The 20,437-nt window shown below is 44.1% G+C and overlaps 1 protein-coding gene and 1 pseudogene across 2 annotated transcripts in view; one reads left to right on the top strand and one right to left on the bottom strand.

The window, feature by feature from the left end:
* Positions 1 to 541: 541 nt before the first annotated feature.
* Positions 542 to 20,437, bottom strand: part of LOC122564145 (microtubule-associated protein RP/EB family member 1 pseudogene) — a 70,455-nt pseudogene continuing 50,559 nt past the window's right edge. The window contains exon 2 of the transcript XR_015752390.1: positions 542 to 1,122. The product of XR_015752390.1 is annotated as a microtubule-associated protein RP/EB family member 1 pseudogene, transcript variant X2 (transcript). The remainder of the gene's footprint in view (positions 1,123 to 20,437) is intronic.
* LOC122564143 (cytochrome P450 2D15-like) lies at positions 1,834 to 19,740 on the top strand. The gene is made up of 9 exons (XM_043718770.2): positions 1,834 to 2,053; positions 4,883 to 5,051; positions 6,244 to 6,396; positions 8,326 to 8,486; positions 12,336 to 12,509; positions 13,763 to 13,904; positions 16,331 to 16,518; positions 17,504 to 17,645; positions 18,464 to 19,740. Exons 1-9 carry the CDS (start codon positions 1,847 to 1,849, stop codon positions 18,643 to 18,645), a joined length of 1,518 nt encoding a protein of 505 aa, XP_043574705.1. The 5' UTR covers positions 1,834 to 1,846; the 3' UTR covers positions 18,646 to 19,740.

The raw sequence follows: 20,437 nt of genomic DNA on the forward strand, positions 1-20,437 counted from the left end.
TCCCCCCAGTCCCAACCCCCACCCAATTATCTCTGTCTCCTTGGGCCTCCCTCACTTTCCTGATGAAGAGCTTACGCTCAAAAGGTCAACTCTCCTGCTCTTTGGATACTGCCTGAACCATGCTGTGTCTTCCAGTGCCACACTCTTCGACTCTGATCTCTCTCCAGCATCTGCAGTCCTCATTTTGTCCAAGTAATCAATGCAGAATACTGTACAACTTTTACTGAGAACTCTTGCTCACTGAATTTCAGTGAGTTGAGATGAGCAGTTACACAAAGAGGTTTCACCATTAGCAGGTGGGTGAGACTCTGCTCATGCCTGTCTGGCAGGTGGGTCTAGTTTGGATCAGAATTTAGATCCCAGAAAACAAGGGCCCATGCTCCAATCCAGACGAGTCACGTTGCTGTGAGAGCTGTGCTTCATAGCTAGACATGTCTTTAAAATTTCATATAGAAGAGAACAGAAACACAATTAGCGATGGGATTAGTTTGAAATTAAAGAAAGTGTACGTCCCCCCACTGCTGCTGAAGACCCCCCCCCTGCCCCATTCCATCTTATCTGAGTTTAACGCACAGGTGATAAGAACATGGACTCAGGGTGATTCCGAATTTAGATTCAGTGTAGTTTGGTCTTGGTTCATTTTCTGGGAGATGGAATGTGAACTGTTGGAGCATGGAGGTGAAGAACAGGAAGAGTTCAGTCTTTGCCAGCTGCTCCCCCAGGCACACACTGCGACCTGCAGAGAGATGAGCAAAGAACGGTCAAGTCAGCAGGTGAGAGGTGCATGTGTCTGTGTATGTGTAAGCGTCTGTTTGCATGTTCACATCCAAGATGGCGGCAGTGGAATAGGTCGCATCTGGCTCCTCACCCTAGGCTGGTTTCGTTCTGCCCGTTTTTTCTTTCATTTTCTCGTTCTTCTTCTCTCTTTTTTTGAAGTTTTTTCTCGTGCTCCTTTTATTGGAAAAAAAACTTGCTTTGGAGCAGCAGTGACATCATTGGAGTGGCTGAAAGTAGGAACAGAGTGGGCTAGAGACCTGGGCGGAGCAGGACAGTTGTTGAACTGGGGACCGGGACGGGTGGTCAGCGGCTTGCAAGCTCAGTCAGATCACATCTGGAAGCTCCCTAAATGAATCAATAAGATTTCAGACTTAGATTTATTGTCACATGTATATAAACATACAGTGAAGTGCTTTTCATGTGTAAAATGTGAAGTGTTGCCATCTTGAGACAGGAGATAAACAACATAGAAATAGAGGAAGATAAGAAAATCAACACAGAAAATGTACAAACAGTGGGAAATCAATCTAAATTGGGAAACGTGATCTCTGTGATAGGGGCTATTCTCTTTTTTTTTCACATCTCCTTGCAGTCAGAAGCTGGAATAAGAGAAGCCAGAAAACAATTGTTATGCCCAGCTACTTTAAGGAAAGCAATGTATTTTCTTCAACACATTTAAAGATAAATAGATAAAGAAAAATTGGAATAAACAAAAAACAAGTGGAAAATATAATTTTAGTATCTTAGTTAGCTTTAGCTTAAGTGTTCAGACATTTATTAGAAGCTACAACAAGTGTCAGAAATTTGCTTGCATTCTGGGGATTTTTAAAACTTTGAATTACGTTCTGAGATAAGCCAAGTCATGAGAAATATTCACAGTCAAGACCCGAACCAATGCTTAATATGCCCCTTTGCTCGCTGTCGTATTTTCAATGGGTAAAACCACATGATGCTGTAATAAAGTGGTGATTGATTGGCCGCTCCCAATAAAACTCTGCAGCAGCCTCACTCACTGTCAGCTGGAATTTGTTCTCTGGCTGCTGGACAAGTGTTTGTCTCTCTGGGAAACATGGAGCTCTCAGCATTCCCCGGGTTTCTCTCAATGATATGTGACAGATTCACTGTACTGGCCATGTTCTTCATGGTGTTTGCCCTGGTCTTTGACTTCATGAAGAGACGCAAGGGTCAGAGCTACCCTCCTGGGCCCTGGGGTTTACCTTTCATTGGGAACATTCTTCAGGTGGACTTGAACAACCCCCACTTGTCGTTTGCCAAGGTAAAGTACAAAATGGTCAGATAGCAGTGAGTGAGTGTGAGAGAGATAGAGAGACCCCATTCTATCAATCATATTTAACCCTCAATCTCTACTTGTTTTTGTTATGGATTGTTTGCATCTGTTTTTCTTTATTTCTGTTCAATTAATTCTGTCTAACGTCTGACCCACCTCTTCTTTATTTATTCAAAATTTTCTTTACCCACCTCTCTTTAAATATGTTGCTTTTAAGATGTTGCTTTCTTCACTGGACTAAGTAACATATATATTCATGATGCAATTGTTCCAAGTTTAAATGGAGTTAGTCACAGTTTTTAGATTTAATATGATTTCTTACAGCTAATGGATTTTCTTATTAGCAAATACTTAAGATAGACAGCTTAGATCTAACTCTGAGTAGAATCATCTTATCTAGATATCCAGATAGCAAAGTCTATGTTGCTGAACAGAGTCCCCTTGGTGACAGTGCAAATATTGTCTTTTTATGGATTTTACACAAGGTGCTCATGGGAAATTGGAAATAAGATAGGACAGTTTACTGAAGATAAGATAACTGCTTGCAACTGCTCCGACATCCCATGCATTGGCAGTTTCCATCTTAAATGCCAATACAGATCCTCAGAGTGGACACGTGAAACCTTCTACCTTGTGGAAACAGACAGACTACCTTTCATTGTCCTACTCGCATGTGTAGATCTGCATATTATTGCAATCCATGAAATGACAAATTTGGCAGTTGCAACACCCAAAGATTCCAGCCTGCAACATCAATCTCATTCCACTGGTTGCGGTCGAGTTGAGCAGTTTCAACAAACTATGTCAGGTGATGAACAACTGCAGCAACTCAAGGCCATTCTCAAAGGGGAGGCACTTCCAGAAGCTGCTCAAGCTAGAACATCTGATCTGGTCATTCACAGTTGAGCTAGCATTTCCCAGGGGCACGACCTTCAAAGGCAAACTGGTCAGAATTACACAAGGAGAAAGTGAGGACTGTGGATGTTAGAGACCAGAGTTGAGAGTGTGGTGCTGGAAAAGCACAACAGGTCAGGCAGCATCTGAGGAGCAGAAGAATCGACATTTCAGAGAAGAGCCCTTCATCAGGAATGAGGCTTGTGAGCCGAGGGGGTGGAGAGATAAATGGGAGGGGGATGGAGTGGGGCTGGGGGGAAGGTAGCTGAGAGGTTGATAAGTAGACGGAGGTGAGAGCAATGTGATAGGTCAGAGAGGAGGGTGGAGCAGATAGGTGGGAAGGAAGGTGTTCAGGTCATGAGGGCGGTGCCATGTTGGAAGGGTGGAACTGGGATAAGGTGGGGGGAGGGGAAATTAGGAAACTGGTGAAAGCCACATTGATGCCATGGAGTTGGAGGGTTCCAAGGCGGAATTTGTGACATTCTTCCTCCAGGCATCGGGTGGTGAGGGTGTGGCGATAGAGGAGGCCCAGGACCTGCATTTCCTTGACAGAATTGAAGTGTTTGGCGACAGGGCAGTGGAGTTGGTTGGTGTGGGTGTCCCAGAATGATCTCTGAAATGCCTTCAAGTAGGCACCTTGTCTCCCCAATGTAAAGGAGACAGCATTGGGAGCAACGAATACAATAAATGACGTGTGGAAGTGCAGGTATTGCGAAACCTGCACTCCCTGCCACCACAGGAATTGCAAAACCTGTGCCCACACCTCCTCCCTCACCATCATCCAAGGCCCCAAAGGAGACTTCCACATCCAACAGAGTTTTACCTGCACTTCCACACATGTCGTTTACTGTATCCGTTGCTCCTGAAGCGACCTCCTCTACGTTAGGGAGACAGGACGCCTACTTGCACAGCACTTCAGAGAACATCTCCGGGACACCCGCACCAACCAATCCCACCATCCCATGACCAAACACTTCAACTCCCCCTGCCACTCTGCCGAGGACATTCAGGTCCTGGGCCTCCTTCATCGCCACTCCCTAACCAGCCGATGCCTGGAGGAAGAACGTGTTATCTTCCGCCTTGGGACCCTCCAACCCCAGGGCATCAATGTGGACTTCACTAGTTTCTTCATTTCCCCTCCTCCCACCTTATCCCAGTTCCAACCTTCCAACATGGCACCACCTACATGGCCTGTCCTACCTGTCCATCTTCCTTCCCACCTATCTGCTCCACTTTCCTCTCCAACCTATCACCATTACCCCCACCTCCATCCACCTATTGCACTCTCAGCTACCTTCCCCCAGCCCAGCCTCCCCCCCCCCTCCCATTTATCTCTCCACCCCCTTGGCTCACAAGCCTCATTCCTGACAAAGGACTCTTGTCCAAAACTTCGATTCTCCTGCTCCTCGGATGCTGCCTGACCTGTTGTGCTATTTTAGTTACAAGATTCATCAGACAGACCTGAGCCATTGGAGTCACTCAGTTTGGGAGTTGTTCTGTACTCCTGAACCAGTTAGTGCTGGGCTCCAACCTAATAGATGGAGATGCTTTACAAGGGTGAACTGTTTTCCTGCAAAGTTAAAAATCACACAACACCAGGTTATAGTCCAACAGGTTTAATTGGAAACACTAGCTTTCGGAGCTCCACAACCACCTGATGAAAAAGCAGTGCTCCGAAAGCTAGTGCTTCCAAATAAACCTGTTGGACTATAACCTGGTGTTGTGTGATTTTTAACTTTGCAGGAAAACAGTTCACCCTTGTATACCATCTCCATATATTAGGAGCCCAGCACTAACTAGTTCAGGAGTACAGAACAACTCCCAACTGAGTGATTCCAATGGCTCAGGTCTGTCTGATGAATCTTGTAACTAAAATAGTAAACTTGCACTTTTCCCCATTTAATTCTCTGCTTTACTTTTAAGCTGTGGAAGAAATATGGCGACGTGGTGAGTGTGCAATTTGGATGGACTAACACAGTGATACTGAATGGCTATGAAGCCCTGAATGAGGCACTGGTGAAGAAATCAGAAGATTTTGCCGATCGGCCACACTTAGCAATTTATGAAGATTTCACTAAACATATGGTAGAAGGTAACTATTTTGCAGGGTTCAGATACAGTCTCAGCAACCAGGTTCTGTTTGGGTTGGTTATTGTTTGGCCTGAATGTCTTCCCTTTGTGGTTTTACCTCTGAGTCAAATTGCAATCAATTAGAAACGATGGGTAATCAAGATTCCATCATCTTATCAGCCTGCAGGGTATTTTGTGGAAACTGAGAGAACAGATCTCATTGTGTGGTTGAGGATGATTTGTTCCCACCATAGTACACGCTGCTACTACTGATGTTTGGGTGGTGAACGGAGTAGAAGCTTGCGGATGTGGTGTCAATCAAAGGGGCTACTTTTCCTGTTTTTGCCCCTACTATCCCCTACAAAACCCTCACAAACCTCCCACTCACATCAAAACAGTGGGTTTGAACTGTTTTATACAGGTTCAGCAAAGCCTCAAGAGACAGGACCAGTACCCTCAGCATCTGTTGGACATGCACTCCATTTCCCCATCCATTGGTCCTGAGGACCAAAAGCATGGTGGACAGGGAAGGGGACAGGAGGAGGGATGCCATCTAGGTGCCCCCTCTACACAAGGAGACAGGGCAGTGCTAAAGATGGAACCACACCCAAGCCTATCTACAGTCTCCATGCAACGGGTGGCTGGGCTGTGTGGTGAGGTAGGTGCTGAGTGAGTGGGTGCTAAGAGAGCATCCAAGCGGCCGTGAAATGCAGCCTGTTCCAGTCTGTGAGATGGCTGCCCATCTCTGCACTGCTGCCTTTCAATGATGGTTGCTGATACGCCCTTCAATGTAAGTCTGTGCTCCCAGACTTACTGTCAGTGAAAGTGCCCGGATGGTCGATCATGCCCTGAGCTGCAATTTGGTTGTGGGAAATGTGGAGGTCATTCAGGGCAGGTTATGAGCTGTGTCCACCTGATAGCTGCTCTGGTTTCCTTGTTGAGTTTTCTTAATATTGAGCTTGTTTGGTGAGTTCAGTAAGATAGCAGGCTAAATATTAATGAGGTAGGTCATGCAATAACAAGTATTAATGCCAGTCAATTGGTATCTCAACACTGACCAGTGAGATTCTCACCACACCACTCATGAAAAGGCGAAATAAGATGATCCCAATGTCGAGATGGGTCTCACTGCAGTTGTCACCTGACTCTCTCACAGCTCACATTGATCAGACTCCTATAAGATTCCACCCTCTGTTTCTGTTAAACCCCTGCAGGTATAGTCTTTGCAAAATATGGCCCTTGGTGGAAAGAGCAGAGAAGGTTCTCACTTTCAACGCTGAGGAACTTTGGGCTGGGGAAGAAATCTCTGGAGATGCGAATCATGGAAGAGGCTGGATGTTTAACCAAAGAATTTGAAAATACAAAAGGTGAGCAGATTCCAAGGAGCTTACTGGTTTTATGTTGTATTCACTGAGACTGGTTTCACTCAATTACTATCTCCTCAAAGCCTGTCCATTATCTACAAGGTCCAAGTGTACGTGATGGATCACTCACTTGCCTGGATTGGTGCAGTTCCAGCAATACTCAGGAACGCCATATCATTTAAGACCCCTTGACTGAATCCATCCATCAATTCATCAAACAGTCCTTCTGCCACCGACACTCAGGGCCACCTGGGTGTGCCATTTACAAGACACACTGCAGCACCTCGCCAAGGCTCTTTCAACAGCACCACTTCAAGTGCTCAACCTCTACCCTCTAAAAGATTAAGAGGCAGCAGGCACAAAGGAATACCTCCTCCTGCAAAATTACCTCCAAGTCACACACCGTCCAGACTTGGAGGTATATCACAGCTCCTTCCCTGGTTAAAATACTGGAAGTCCCTTGTTTAATTGCATTGACTGTAAATATACTGCCCAGATAGCAGAGTTTGAATGAGGTAACTGGCAACGGTATTAAATGTTGACATTACAGCTGACACAAACGTCCTGTGAATAAATAAAAATTTCTCGTCAGTAAGAGGGAAAATAACAACTTCTAAATTGGGGTAAGCAGGTAATCTATATAATCAAATATATGGAGTGTGGGTATAATGACTGGTGGAAATAAGAAGCTGTCATGATCACTGACACTTAGCTAATGAAGGCATTCAGGAAAGGCAGGACAAGAGGAGGGGTGGCAGCATTGATTAAGTTGAGTATTGCAATCCTAGAAAGAGAGGTAGTCTGAGTGGGATCAGTACAGAACACATTTGGCAAGACTCAGGATCAAAAGAAGGTGCAATTATGTTGCTTGATATAGATCTTAGACTACCTGCAAATGATGCAAAGGAAGACATTTGCAAGGGGATTACAAGTGAACGAGCCATTGAGTAATATAATGGGTGACTATAGTCATTCAAATATAGTGTAAAGGGCAAAGATGGAGAAAGTATTTCTCGAGTGTTTGGAGGAATTTTCTACAGTTGTACATTTCCACACCAAAGGGAAAATAGACATTGCCTTGGGATCTAGACTTATGAATGTGGAGGTGCAGGTATTGGACGGGATGTACAAAGTCACCTGATGAAGGAGTAGTGCTCCAAAAGCTTGTGATTTCAAATAAACCTGTTGGACTATAATGTGGTGTCATGAGACTTTAGACTTCTGAAGGCACAGATGTCAGTAGTGGAATGCAGGAAATGAGGAGATGTATCTCAGGCTAGGGTTGGAGGAACACATTCCCCCCAAGGGATTCTGCTGGAGGAGTTTCCAGACACCGGGATAGGCAAGGCTATGGAGGGATGAAAACATGGCGAAGAATTTTGACATTGAGGCATTGGAGGTCTAAGGTAAAGTAGCATATAGATGAAGGGACTTGGTATGCATTTGGATATCAGGAGGTGGGAGTAGAACTTGCATAAGCTAGAATGATGGTTGGTGGAACATGGGAAGCTGACAATGTTTCTGTGGAAGAATTTGTTTTGTTGACTGGTTCAATGAAAGACCCTTATTGCCCCATTAAGGGGAAAAAGAATCATAGGTTTATTACAGCCATTCAGCCTACCATGTCTTCACTGGTTCTCTGAGTGAGCATCATGACTCAGATCCATTCTCCTGCCATTTTCCCATAAAGCTGAATATTGCTTCTATTTAAAGAATCATCTGAAGCCCTCTTGGACATTAAGCTTGGTCTGTAGTCCAATGATACAGCCATCATTCCTCAATTATCTCAAACCCGATGGCTAGGTTTACATAGATCAGAAATGAAAATTCAACATGCTGCCAAATTTCTCATTTCAATTTGTAAGAGATTCAAAGTCTTATTATTTGGATCATTTCTCTGAAAAATATTATAATTCATTGTCTTTTATTCAGGACTTCCTTTTGATCCACATTTCATTGTAATGTGTGCAGTCTCCAATATTATCTGTTCAATTGTTTTTGGGGAACGTTTTGAATACCAAGATAAAAGTTTCCTTGGATTTCTAGAGATAACTGAAGAAAGTTTTGAATTGGAAACTGGTGTTTGGGCTGAGGTAAGGCCATTAATGAGGTAATTAATAAGTAAACGACTGAGTATTGTAGAGTTCTAAATATCTGTGTCAGTCTCAAATGATATAAGACAATGTTGAGCTACATTCTTCAACTGTGTAGGCCTTACAACAGATTATAACCCTTTACAATCCGTTCTTTAATTTACCCATTAGTTCTGGCGGTCTGTTAAACAGGATCTCTTACCCTCTCTTCCCACTGTTCTTGGTCCCAGAGTAGACCATAAAGACTGGACCTTTCCTTCCCTTTCCACATTCTTTCAAACTAAGTTGATATGTCCCTTTCGCTGACACCAGTCAGACAATAATCTGTGTGGGACTCCCAATCTTAGAATTTTGAAGTTTTAGAATTAGATTTTATTGTCATGTGTACTCAAGTACAGGAGTACTGAAAGGTGTACAAAGTCGCTATCCTATGCTGCCACTTTAAAATACAAAATCAGAATTAAAAAAAGAAACAAGGCCAAAAGGCAAAGAAAAACATCTACATCTTTAAGTCCTTATCCAAAAGACAAGGAAAAAGTCCAGATTTCAAAGTCTTCTGTCTTCTCAAGGCTAGGCCCAGTATGAGAAGACTTTGGCTGGGGAACATTTTGAATACCAAGATAAAAGTTTCCTTGGAAGGTGATAGGTCAGAGGGGAGGGTGGGGGAAGGTAGCAAAGAGTACAGTAGGTGAATGGGGATGGGGATGGAGGTGATAGGTCAGAGGGGAGGGTGGAGCGGATAGATAGGGAGGGAGATTGGCAGGTAGGACAGGACATGAGGACGGTGCTGAGCTGGAAGGTTGGAACTGAGGTAAGGTGGGGGGAGGGGAAATGAGGAAACTGGTGAAGTCCACATTGATGCCCTGGGGTTTAAGTGTTCCGAGGCAGCTGGGGCCTGCTCCACCATTCAATAAGATGATCTGATGTTGGCGTCAGATTCACATTCCTGTCTACCCCGCTAACAATTAGAGAGATAGATAGCAACCTTTGGCGATTGGTGGAGCATGCAGCAGGAGGTGTGGGGGGGGGGAGGAGGTGACTGACACTCCCCTCTGACCTATCACCTTCATCCCCACCCCCATTCACCTATTATACTCTTTGCTACCTTCTCCCCAGCACCACCACCCCCCCCACCCCCCATTTATCTCTCCACCCTGGAGGTTTCCTGCCTCTATTCCTGATGAAGGGCTTTTACCCGAAACATCGATTATCCTGCTCCTCTGATGCTGCCTGACCTGCTGTGCTTTTCCAGCATCACTCTGATCTAAACTCAAGGGGCCAAACAGCCTACCTCTGACCCCAAGTTGTATATTTGTGTTGAATCATATATAGCTAATACAGTCACTCTATCCGCCTCATTGCCCCTCCCTCATTTATCCAACACACCCACCACTTGCCCACCTGCACTCCCGAAAGGCGTCCCTCTCCAGGTTGCAATGATCCACATTCTTGTGGTGGTGCATGTTGGGGATGGTTGAATGTGTTGTCCATTCAGAATCTTATTCAAGTCAGTCCTCACTTTTCTAAACTCTGGTGGAAACAAACTCAGCCCATCCAACCCTTCCTCATTAGATAGCCCACTCAGTCTAAGTATCAATATTGTAAACTGCTTCTGAATCACCTTCAATGCATTTACATCTTTCATTAAATAAGAAAACTAAAACTGCACACAGAATTTAAGATGTAGTCTCATCAATGCTCTGTATAACTGAGACATAACATACTTACTCTCCTGTTTAGTTTTCTGATAATGAAGGGTAGCACCTCATTATCCTTCTTGAATCATTCAAATGTTTTTGTGACTCGTGCACCAGAAGAGCTGTAGCATTTTACAGTTGTTTTTCATTTCAGTAGCACTCTGCTTTTTATTCTTCCTGCCAAAGTGAAAAATTTCATGTTTTCCCACATTATACTCCATTTGCCAGATATTTGCCCACTCATTCAATCTATCTTTCTTCATCAGTGACATCTTTGTATCTTCAAAACTTGTCTTCCTACCTATTTTTCATTAGCTACCATTAACTCAATGAAGTGACCACAAGTGTCCTCATTAAAGACAGATTTACCTGAGTGAAAATTGGTTGTGTTTATGGCCTGCACCACCACAAATCGAATGAGCCATTTAGATGTCGGCGAACACACGGTTGAACACTGAGACTGACATTACCTCTCTAGTTGTCCTTCTTCTCTGGAAATTCCAGATGTAAGTTTCATTCAATGGCAAATTTAAGGAGCATACAACAAGCTTCAGCTTTCCTCACATCTGATGTGGGACTTTACTATTCCTGTGCTGTGTTAGATGATGATCTGATCACTGCTTGCAGTTCATTTTATTTGTGCTCAGTAGGGGGCGGTGTAAACTGCTGTCCCAGGGTTGTCATGAACTGATGCTCCAGAGGGCAGACTTGGACCTGAAAAGGTAACCTCACCGTCTTCCCACTGGGTCAAGTAAAGTGGGAGAGTGGATTAGTTTCAAACAAAGACCCTAACCTGATTGGTTAGGGTCAAGCTGCACTATAGGGTAATTGGACATTGAATACACTACCATCTATAACAGGAGTTGACAGAGTCACAGAGGAAACCATTATTACTGTTCTCAACTTGAAGAAATCGCAACAAATTGCAAGATACTTTTTTAAAAATGCTTCTAGTTTTCTTTGTGATAAAGTAGGAAGAGAAAGTGAGGAGTGCAGATGCTGGAGAATAGAGCTAAAAATGTGTTGCTGGAAAAACGCAGCAGGTCAGGCAGCATCCAAGGAACAGGAGAATCGACGTTTTGGGCATAAGCCCTTCTTCAGGAATGAGGAAAGTGTGCCCAGCAGGCTAAGATAAAAGGTAGGGAGGAGGGACTTGGGGGAGGGGCGTTGGAAATGCGATAGGTGGAAGGAGGTCAAGGTGAGGGTGATAGGTCGGAGTGGGGTGAGGACGGAGAGGTCAGGAAGAAGATTGCAGGTTAGGAAGGCGGTGCTGAGTTCGAGGGATTTGACTGAGACAAGATGGGGGAGGGGAAATGAGGAAACTGGAGAAATCTGAGTTCATCCCTTGTGGTTGGAGGGTTCCTAGGCGGAAGATGAGGCGCTCTTCCTCCAACCGTTGTGTTGCTATGGTCTGGCGATGGAGGAGTCCAAGGACCTGCATGTCCTTGGTGGAGTGGGAGGGGGAGTTGAAGTGTTGAGCCACGGGGTGGTTGGGTTGGTTGGTCCGGGTGTCCCAGAAGTGTTCTCTGAACCATTCCGCAAGTAGGCGGCCTGTCTCCCCAATATAGAGGAGGCCACATCGGGTGCAATAGATGTGTGTGGAGGTGCAGGTGAATTTGTGGCGGATATGGAAGTATCCCTTGGGGCCTTGGAGGGAAGTAAGGGGGGAGGTGTGAGCGCAAGTTTTGCATTTCTTGCAGTTGCAGGGGAAGGTGCCTGGAGTGGAGGTTGGGTTGGTGGGGGGTGTGGACCTGACGAGGGAGTCACGGAGGGAGTGGTCTTTTCGGAACGCTGATAGGGGAGGGGAGGGAAATATATCCCTGGTGGTGGGGTCCGTTTGGAGGTGGTGTTAAGTTTGTGATAAAGTAGTCAAGTGATTAACTTAGAGATAGGAGATATTCTGTCGAAAAGACCCTTCTTTCTTACTGTTGCCAATTTTCCTTGGGGTGAAATAGTGGAATAGTCCATGCAGATATAGAAGGTATCAGTCTCCTGTTAGATACATCAGTGGCTTTAGAAATGGTAAAATGTCACCATTATCTCCATGAATATATTGAGATGAATTTCTCTGGGACTATTTCCAACAAAATCAGAAGGAATTCTTTTTGTGAAAGAATATATGTTTCATTTCAAACTCTGTTTTGTTTTGCAGTTGTTGAATACGTTCCCCTTTATTCGTCACTTCCCAGGTCCACACAATAAAATATTTGAAAATCAAAATAAAGCTGTTGAGTTTGTTCGGGAGAAAGTCATGGAACATAAAAAACAATGGGATCCAAATGAGCCCAGGGACTTCATCGATGCTTTCTTAACAGAGCAGGAGAAGGTAGGAGATGGAAACTGGGCCTATTCCAGACGGTGTCATGGGGACGGTCTAACTTTACTTTCTGTGGAGCTATTTAATCCCTTCTTAGCAGGGAAAAGAGAAGGTAACTGGGCATTAAAGTCTTCGCATTTGATTTTTGGCCTCCTTTTCCCTCTGTTGAAGATATTTTCTGCTCTCCTCTGATAGTCTTTTGATAATCAACAGTTATTCCCTCCCCAAGAAGCTGTTTTGTCTCTGTCAAATAAAACATTAGTTCCAGTTCAGCAGTCTCTTGCTTAATTGGTTTCATGAAGCTTGGCCTTGCTTGTGTTTGATATGGTGTTTCTAACCATTTTAAGTCCATGCTTTTGATACTTTGAATACTATTTCAGTGCAAAATAAATTGGATGATGGAGTTTGAAAATCAATAGTTCATATGTGATATCCTAACTCTTACTAATTATATAGACCCGACTGTTAAGGAGGGCATTTCATAGAATTCCTACAGTGTAGAAGCAGGCCATTCGGCCCATCGAGTCCACGCCGACCTTCTGAAGAGCAGCCCACCCAGACCCACCCCGATACCCTGCACTTCCCATGGCTAATCCACCGAGCCTGCACATCTCTGGAACTATGGGCAATTTAGCATGGTCAATCTATCTAATCTGCACATATTTGGACTTTAGGGCTGAGAAATAAATGTTTGTCTTGGCAGCATTTTGTAAATACTATACAACAAAGTTGTCTGGCTTTAAACTTTCAAAAGGAAATTGAATAAGTAAAATTTATAGGGCCATTTGGAGAGACCAGGTGAATGGGACTCATTGATCTGTAATTCTAATACCTTGGGTTTATACGCTAGCTTCCATATGTGCAACAGGATTTATTCATTGTGCTTTAAGGTGTCTGCTCCACGCTTCCAGCTTCAGCATCCAGATCTTTCAAGAGCTTTGTTTAATTCTGTATGAGTTGACACACAAGCTTAACTAACCAAGTGAGTATCAGTCATAATCAAATTCACAAAATTTAAACATGGAACATTTGTAAATTGATTTGATGGAGGTATTCAAAGATCACGAAGGGATTGGATAGATTGAGAATGGAAACACCGTTTCCCATGGCTTCAGGGTCAATTACAAAGGGAGTGGAATTAGCTGGATCATTCTAACAAGGAATTAGCACTGCCAGGGTGGTCTGACAGGACTCATATTGTATTCTCTTATTCCTATGGTTCCATTCCTTAATTACTGATCCTTTTTGTAACTTGCTTTCAGATGAAACACGTCCCACAATCAAGTTTCCAGGAAACCAATTTGTTGGGGACTGTTTTAGATCTCTTTGCAGCTGGGACTGAGACCACGTCCACCACTCTGCTCTGGGGTCTGCTTTTTATGATGCAACATCCAGACATGCAGTGTAAGTACAGATGGACCTTATATACCTGACAGGACCATGGTTACCATCCTGGACTGTGGGAGTGAGCAGAACAGAGATTCCAATGGGAACCGAGGGGGAGGCTTGAGGGAGGAGAGAACCAGTAATAAATGATGCAGAAGGAGAACAGTTTTAGTGGATTTGGATGTATTTGTTCCATAGCATTGTAGAATCATAGAAACCATTCAACCAGGAGAAACCATTCAGTCTGTGGTGACTGCGCTGGATTCTTTAAAGTGGAGCAGAAGGTACATTTTATTTGTAACTGCGTAGTTTTTTTCTTACTGAAGTACCCCTCTCAGTCTATTTTGGAATTATTTATGGAATCAGCTTCCATAAATAATCTTGGGCAAAGTGTTTTTTTTCACTTGGGTGTTGGAGTTGCTGGCTGAGCCTGCGAGTGTTCCAGATCACAATCATTCAGAGTGGAAATCAAAATTCACTTCCATTTCCCATTCAGCCTTTAACGTTTCTATTTTGGCCTCCAGGTTTTGAGCAAATACATGAGGTGTAATGTCCAGTGCTTTACTTCTCCCCTCCTCATTGTCTGAGGTGCCAAGCACTCCTTCCAGGGTGAAGCAGAGACTTGCAAGTACTTCACTCGATCTGGTCTATTCTATTTGCTGCTCACAATGTGGTCTTCTTTAACCTGATATTGTTTGAGGGTCCACGTTGTAGAACTGTTCTATTCACTATGAAAGTATGATCCTGTGTTGTGGTGACATGTCATTTTAATTCTCCATTTTTCTCTCAGACTAACTATCAACATCCTTGTGGTTATCATTGACCAGAAACTGACCTGGACCCAAGACAAAGCCACCCACTTGATTGTCATACCTTTTACCACTTTAAACATTTGTTCCCTCTACAGCCAAGGCCTAAAACAGCAGTGTGTACCATCTACAAGACACATCGCAGCAACTTGTCAAGGCTGCTTTTTCAGCACAGTTTAAACCTTCGACCTCCGCCATTGAGAATCCATACAGTGTGGAAGCAGGCCATTTGGCCCATCAAGTCTACACCAACTCGATGGTGGGCGGCACGGTGGCAGGTGGGCAGCACGGTAGTTGGCAGGCAGCACGGTGGCACAGTGGTTAGCACTGCTGCCTCACAGCGCCAGAGACCCGGGTTCAATTCCCGACTCATGCGACTGACTGTGTGGAGTTTGCACATTCTCCCCGTGTCTGCGTGGGTTTCCTCCGGGTGCTCCGGTTTCCTCCCACAGTCCAAAGATGTGCAGGTCAGGTGAATTGGCCATGCTAAATTGCCCGTAGTGTTAGGTAAGGGGTAAATGTAGGGGTATGGGTGGGTTGCGCTTCGGCAGGGCGGTGTGGACTTGTTGGGCTGAAGGGCCTGTTTCTACACTGTAAGTAATCTAATCTAACCAACTCTCCCAAACAGCATCCCACCCAGGTCAACACCCTGTCCCTGTAACCTTGCATTTGCCATGGCTGACCCGCCTAGCCTGCACATCACTGGACTGTGGAGGAAACTAGAACATAGTCGCCTGAGGATGGAATCGAAAATGAATCCCTGTGAAGGACCATTCCTTCACTGTCACTGGAACCGCCTCCCAAACAGCACTGTGGCTGTATGTACCACCCCGAGTTAAAGGGAGTCAGGAGCTGGGTACTTGTAAGGTCTCATGCTGTGAATAAATAAATTCCAACGGAAGCTGGCTTGGATTTCTTGCTTCATGAACTGGCTATCAGGAGTAGAACCTGATCATTCCTGATGACGGGCTTGTGCCCGAAATGCCGATTCTCCTGCTCCTCGGATGCTGCCTGACCTGCTGTGCTTTTCCAGCACCACATTCTCGAATCTGATCTCCAGCATCTGCAGTCCTCACTTTCTCCCCTAGGAACCCTCTTTAAATATGAGATCATCCAAAACTCTTCTACCCTTTCCTGACTTGCACTAAATTCCAGTTATCATTACCTATGTGCTGGCTGATCGGCATGGCTGCAGATTATGCAGTGCCTCAGATTTTAAATGTTTATCCTTGTTTTTAAAATCCCTTCATGATATTGTCCATCCTTGTAATCTCCTCAAGCTGCACAAGCTTCTGAGATCTCTGGGCTCTTCGTTTTCTAGCCGTACTATCCTTTGGAGTTTAGAGTCAGAGGTGATTTAAATTGAAATAAATAAGCTGATGATGCAATTGGCCAAAAATGTTTAAGATGAGAGATGTTCAAACGTCAGGTTTCCATTCACTAAAACAGATGATATATGTGCCTTGTGACCTTGTTGTACACACAGAACTGTGTGCTTCCTTCACCTTGACTGTGTTCACATCATGAAGTACTTTCTTGACATTAAAGCTCCTTGTACATTTGATGTTGTAAATGCTGATAAATAAATCCCTTTTTTATTTCAATGAAGCTGCAAAACTTGTTCTGTTTCTGTAGCTAAAGTCCAGGAGGAGATTGACAGAGTAATTGGCAAGGAGAGAATGCCAAGGGTGGAAGACCGTGAGGAAATGCCGTACACTAATGCTGTTATCCATGAAACCCAACGGGCGGGAAATATTGCACCCATTTCACTTCCTCATCAAACATACAGAGATACAGAGGTCATGGGCTACACTATCCCTAAGGTATGGATTGCATACTTTTGGACATGCAGGTCTCATGGAATATGTTTTAGATTGCTCGAAGAAATCTTGGCAAACTGTTATGTCTTGTAGATGGTATCTTACTGGATCCCCTATGTATTGACAATAGACTCTAGCGTGGTTAATCAGGTAAATCATTTAAGCTGGCTGCTTTGTCCTGGATGGCATCAAGCTTCTTGACTGTTGTTGGAGCAGCAAGTGGGGTGTGCTCCACCACACTCCTCAATTGTACCTTGTAGATGGTGGGCAGGCTTTGGGCAGTCAGGCGTTGAGGTAGTCATGAGATATGAGAGGATTGGTTCAGTTCTTAGATAATGGTAACCACTGGGGTGTGGTTGGTGAGGGTCTAAAGTGGTGGTAATGGCACCATGTCAAGAGGGGATGGTCAGACTTTCTCGTGCTGGAGATATTCATTATCTTGCACTTGCATGGTGGGATTGTTACTTGTCACTGAGCAGCCCAAGCCTACATGTCATCCAAGTCTTTCTGCTGTATATCTGAGGGGTCATAATGGCAACTGAACAGAGCGAACATCCCTAACTCCAACTTAACCCTATCAATGATGAAAGGATAACTAGCCATTTATAACTGTGAGTAGTTCCTGACATGGGTACTGTGCTTTCAAAAGGGTGTGTCGGTCTTGGGAGTGTAGCATAGAATGGCCAGAGTGGTACCTGGTGTCGATATAGTGCTTCTGTGGGAGGTGTAGTATTTCTGTGTCTGTTGAGCAGGAAGGATATTTCTGAATATTCAGAAACCTATTATTGGTGTTGATCCTGGAGCGTGGTCTGAAAGCATTTCTGTCTATGACAACAAAGACAAATGTCTGTGATTCAGAATAATTTCCTTAACCTGGACAGGTCGCTATCTTCCTTCCATCCCCCCACTATGATGGCCTCCCCCTTATTGCTCTGATGGCTGATACAACCATATTCTTGACTCACGTGTCTCTATTTTAATGATGTAGGGAACAACAATCATCCCAAATCTGTCCTCCGCCTTGTTTGATGAGAATGTTTGGTCGACTCCACACCAGTTTAATCCAGGTCACTTCCTCAACTCAGAGGGGAGCTTTGTGAAACCAGAAGCCTTCATCCCATTCTCTGCAGGTAACGTACAATTCGAGGAAGCATTAACCGTACTGAAATACACAGCTGCAAATTTGTAATGATGATCAGCTTAATTTGGGTTCAGGGTCTTATTTTCCTCCTTGATCTCATAAAATCTCATTAATCACAATCTAGATTAAAATTTACCTTCAAAGCACTTTATAGTCAACACAGTTTTGAAATAATTAATTTTATATTGATTGAGTAAAGTAAAATGAAAGAGTATTAAGGGAGGTGGTAATGTCATAGTATTGATCCTGGTAAATAATTGAGAGGTCCATGCTAACACTCTGGGGATATGCCACCAACTCCCATCACTACACCTGGTGGAATTTGATTTCAATGCACAAAATATGGAATTAAAAGCTAATATCATGACCACGAAAATTGTTGTAAAAAGGAACATTCTTTAGGGAGGGAAATTTGCCTATCTTTCCTGGTCAGTCCGACATTCAAATCCTACAGCAAATTGCTGAATGCCTAACTGCTGTCTGAGATGGCATTGTAAGGCACTCGGTTTTTTGGACCATTCTAGAAGGGTTGTCTTGTGGACTGCAGCAGTTTTGGCTCTGCAACACCTTCACAAAGACAATCAGACATGGCAACAAATGTTGGCATTGCCAGCAGCTTCTATATACAGTGGAAGCATAAAATAAACTTGAGTTTGAAAAGTTTTGGAACTGATTCATTGAGTGTAGATGGGCTGGAGTGCTATCAGTGGGACTTCGGGTATTTAAGATAATGACCATTCGTTGTTTAATCAGTGTGACCCCACAGTGACCTTCCGACTTGACCGTTCTTTGCACCTCTTTGTGCAGGTCGCCGTGTGTGCCTGGGGGAACAGCTGGCAAAGACTGAACTCTTCCTATTCTTCACTTCCATGCTGCAACAGTTCACATTCCATCTCCCAGAATATGAGCCAAGACCAAGTTATGCAGAATCCAAATTTGGAATCTCTCGCATTCCAGGTCCTTATCATCTGTGCATTAAACTCAGATAAGCTGTGTGGGGTGGGGGAGCTTCAGCAGCAGTGAGGAGTCACACACCTTCTTTAATTTCAAACTGATCTCTTCACTGATAGAATTTCGCACAGAACAGAAAATCAAACAGATGTATCTAGTTACAAAGTGCAGCTTAAACAGCAGCGTTTCTTTTCTGAACTGGAGCATGGGCCCTTGTTTTCCGTGACCTAAATTCTGATCCAGACAAGACCCACCTGCCAGAAAGTGGAGAATGATAACAGAGTTACTGCTGTAGGAATCTAGATATCCCAATTACTGTTTTGAAGGTATGATTTCAAGCCCTATGATGTCTTGTGATATTGAGACAAAGAACATCCCTGCTGATCATTCTACTTAACTGCTTCCTCTATTGATGAATCAGTGCTCTACCATGATGACCATCACTGGGAAGAAGCAATGAAGGCAGCAAGGGCACAGAACAATCTCTGCTTGGGGATAGGGGGCCCTCATTGTCCACCACCAAGAGTAGGCTTGGTGGGTAGCACCACAACTGACCCAGAGAGACACATCTGCCAGACTAGGCTTGTGCCAAGTGTGAAAGGAAAAGAGGGAATATCCTACTTGAACTCGTCCTCACCAATCTATCTGTAGCAGATGCATTTGCCAGTGACAGTGTCGGTAGGACTGAAGACTGCATCGTCCTAACTGAGGCAAAAGCCCATCTTCACACTGAGGAAACTCACCATTTTGTCATATAGCATGACAAGTGAGTTGAGTAATGACCACATAGTCCATATCTACCCAATGTGAAACTGGGTCAATCTTGAAATACTGTGGGCCATCTCCAGCGTCAGAATTGTATTCAACAACAGTATGGGTGTCCATATCCCTGGACCAAGAGGCCCAGGTTAAAACAAAATTAATGTTAGGGCTAGCAAATCCTTCAATGTTTCACTAACTCCACTCCAGACTGTTAGTTGCAAATTAATTCTGTTTAATTGTATGAAGGTGTTATGCATTGACTTGCCATTCATTTAACCCCTACAGACGCTGGTTGATACTGTGGCTGTTGTGGTTAAGGGGTATGTATTTGTAATGTGTAACTCTGTAAATAAATAAGTCTGCAAAGATTAGTTCCAGTTCATTCATACATAAACTAGTTTCCAAGCATAGATCATAGTACAAAGAACAATACATCACAGGAACAGGCCCTTCAGCCCTCTAAGCCTGCGCTGACACATTTTGCTCTTCGATACTAAAACTGTTTACACTTACTGGATCCGTATTCCTCTATTCCCTTCCTATTCATGTATTAGTCCAGGTGTTTATTGAATGCTGCTATTGCGTCTGCTTCCACCACTTCCTCTGGCACTGCATCCAGGCACTCACCCCTTTGTGTGAAAAACATGCCTCGCACATCTCTTTTAAACTCCTCCCCCCCCCCACCCCCACCCCCCACCCTGTACCTCATACTTCCCAGTTTATTCATGCCATTCACAATCTTTTAAGTTTCTTTCAGATTGCACATCAATCTCCTACATTCCAGTGAAAACAACCCCAGTCTATCCAACTTTTCTTCATAGCCAAAATTCCCCCATACCAGGCAAATTCCAGGTAAATCTTTTCTGTACCCTCTCCAAAGCATCCACATCTTTCTGGTAGTGTGGTGACCAGTATTGTTCAAGTGTGGCCTAACTAAAGATCTAGAAAACTGCAACATAACTTTCCTTTCCTTATATTCAATGCCCTTTCTAATGAAGGCAAGCATGCCATAGGCCTTTTTTACTATCTTGTCTACCTGCACTGCCATCTTCAGTGATCTGTGGACCT

This window comes from Chiloscyllium plagiosum, unplaced genomic scaffold (genome assembly GCF_037043375.1).
Source record: "Chiloscyllium plagiosum isolate Xiang-an unplaced genomic scaffold, Cpla_swu_hap1 HiC_scaffold_31, whole genome shotgun sequence".
In the NCBI taxonomy this organism is placed as follows: domain Eukaryota; kingdom Metazoa; phylum Chordata; class Chondrichthyes; order Orectolobiformes; family Hemiscylliidae; genus Chiloscyllium; species Chiloscyllium plagiosum.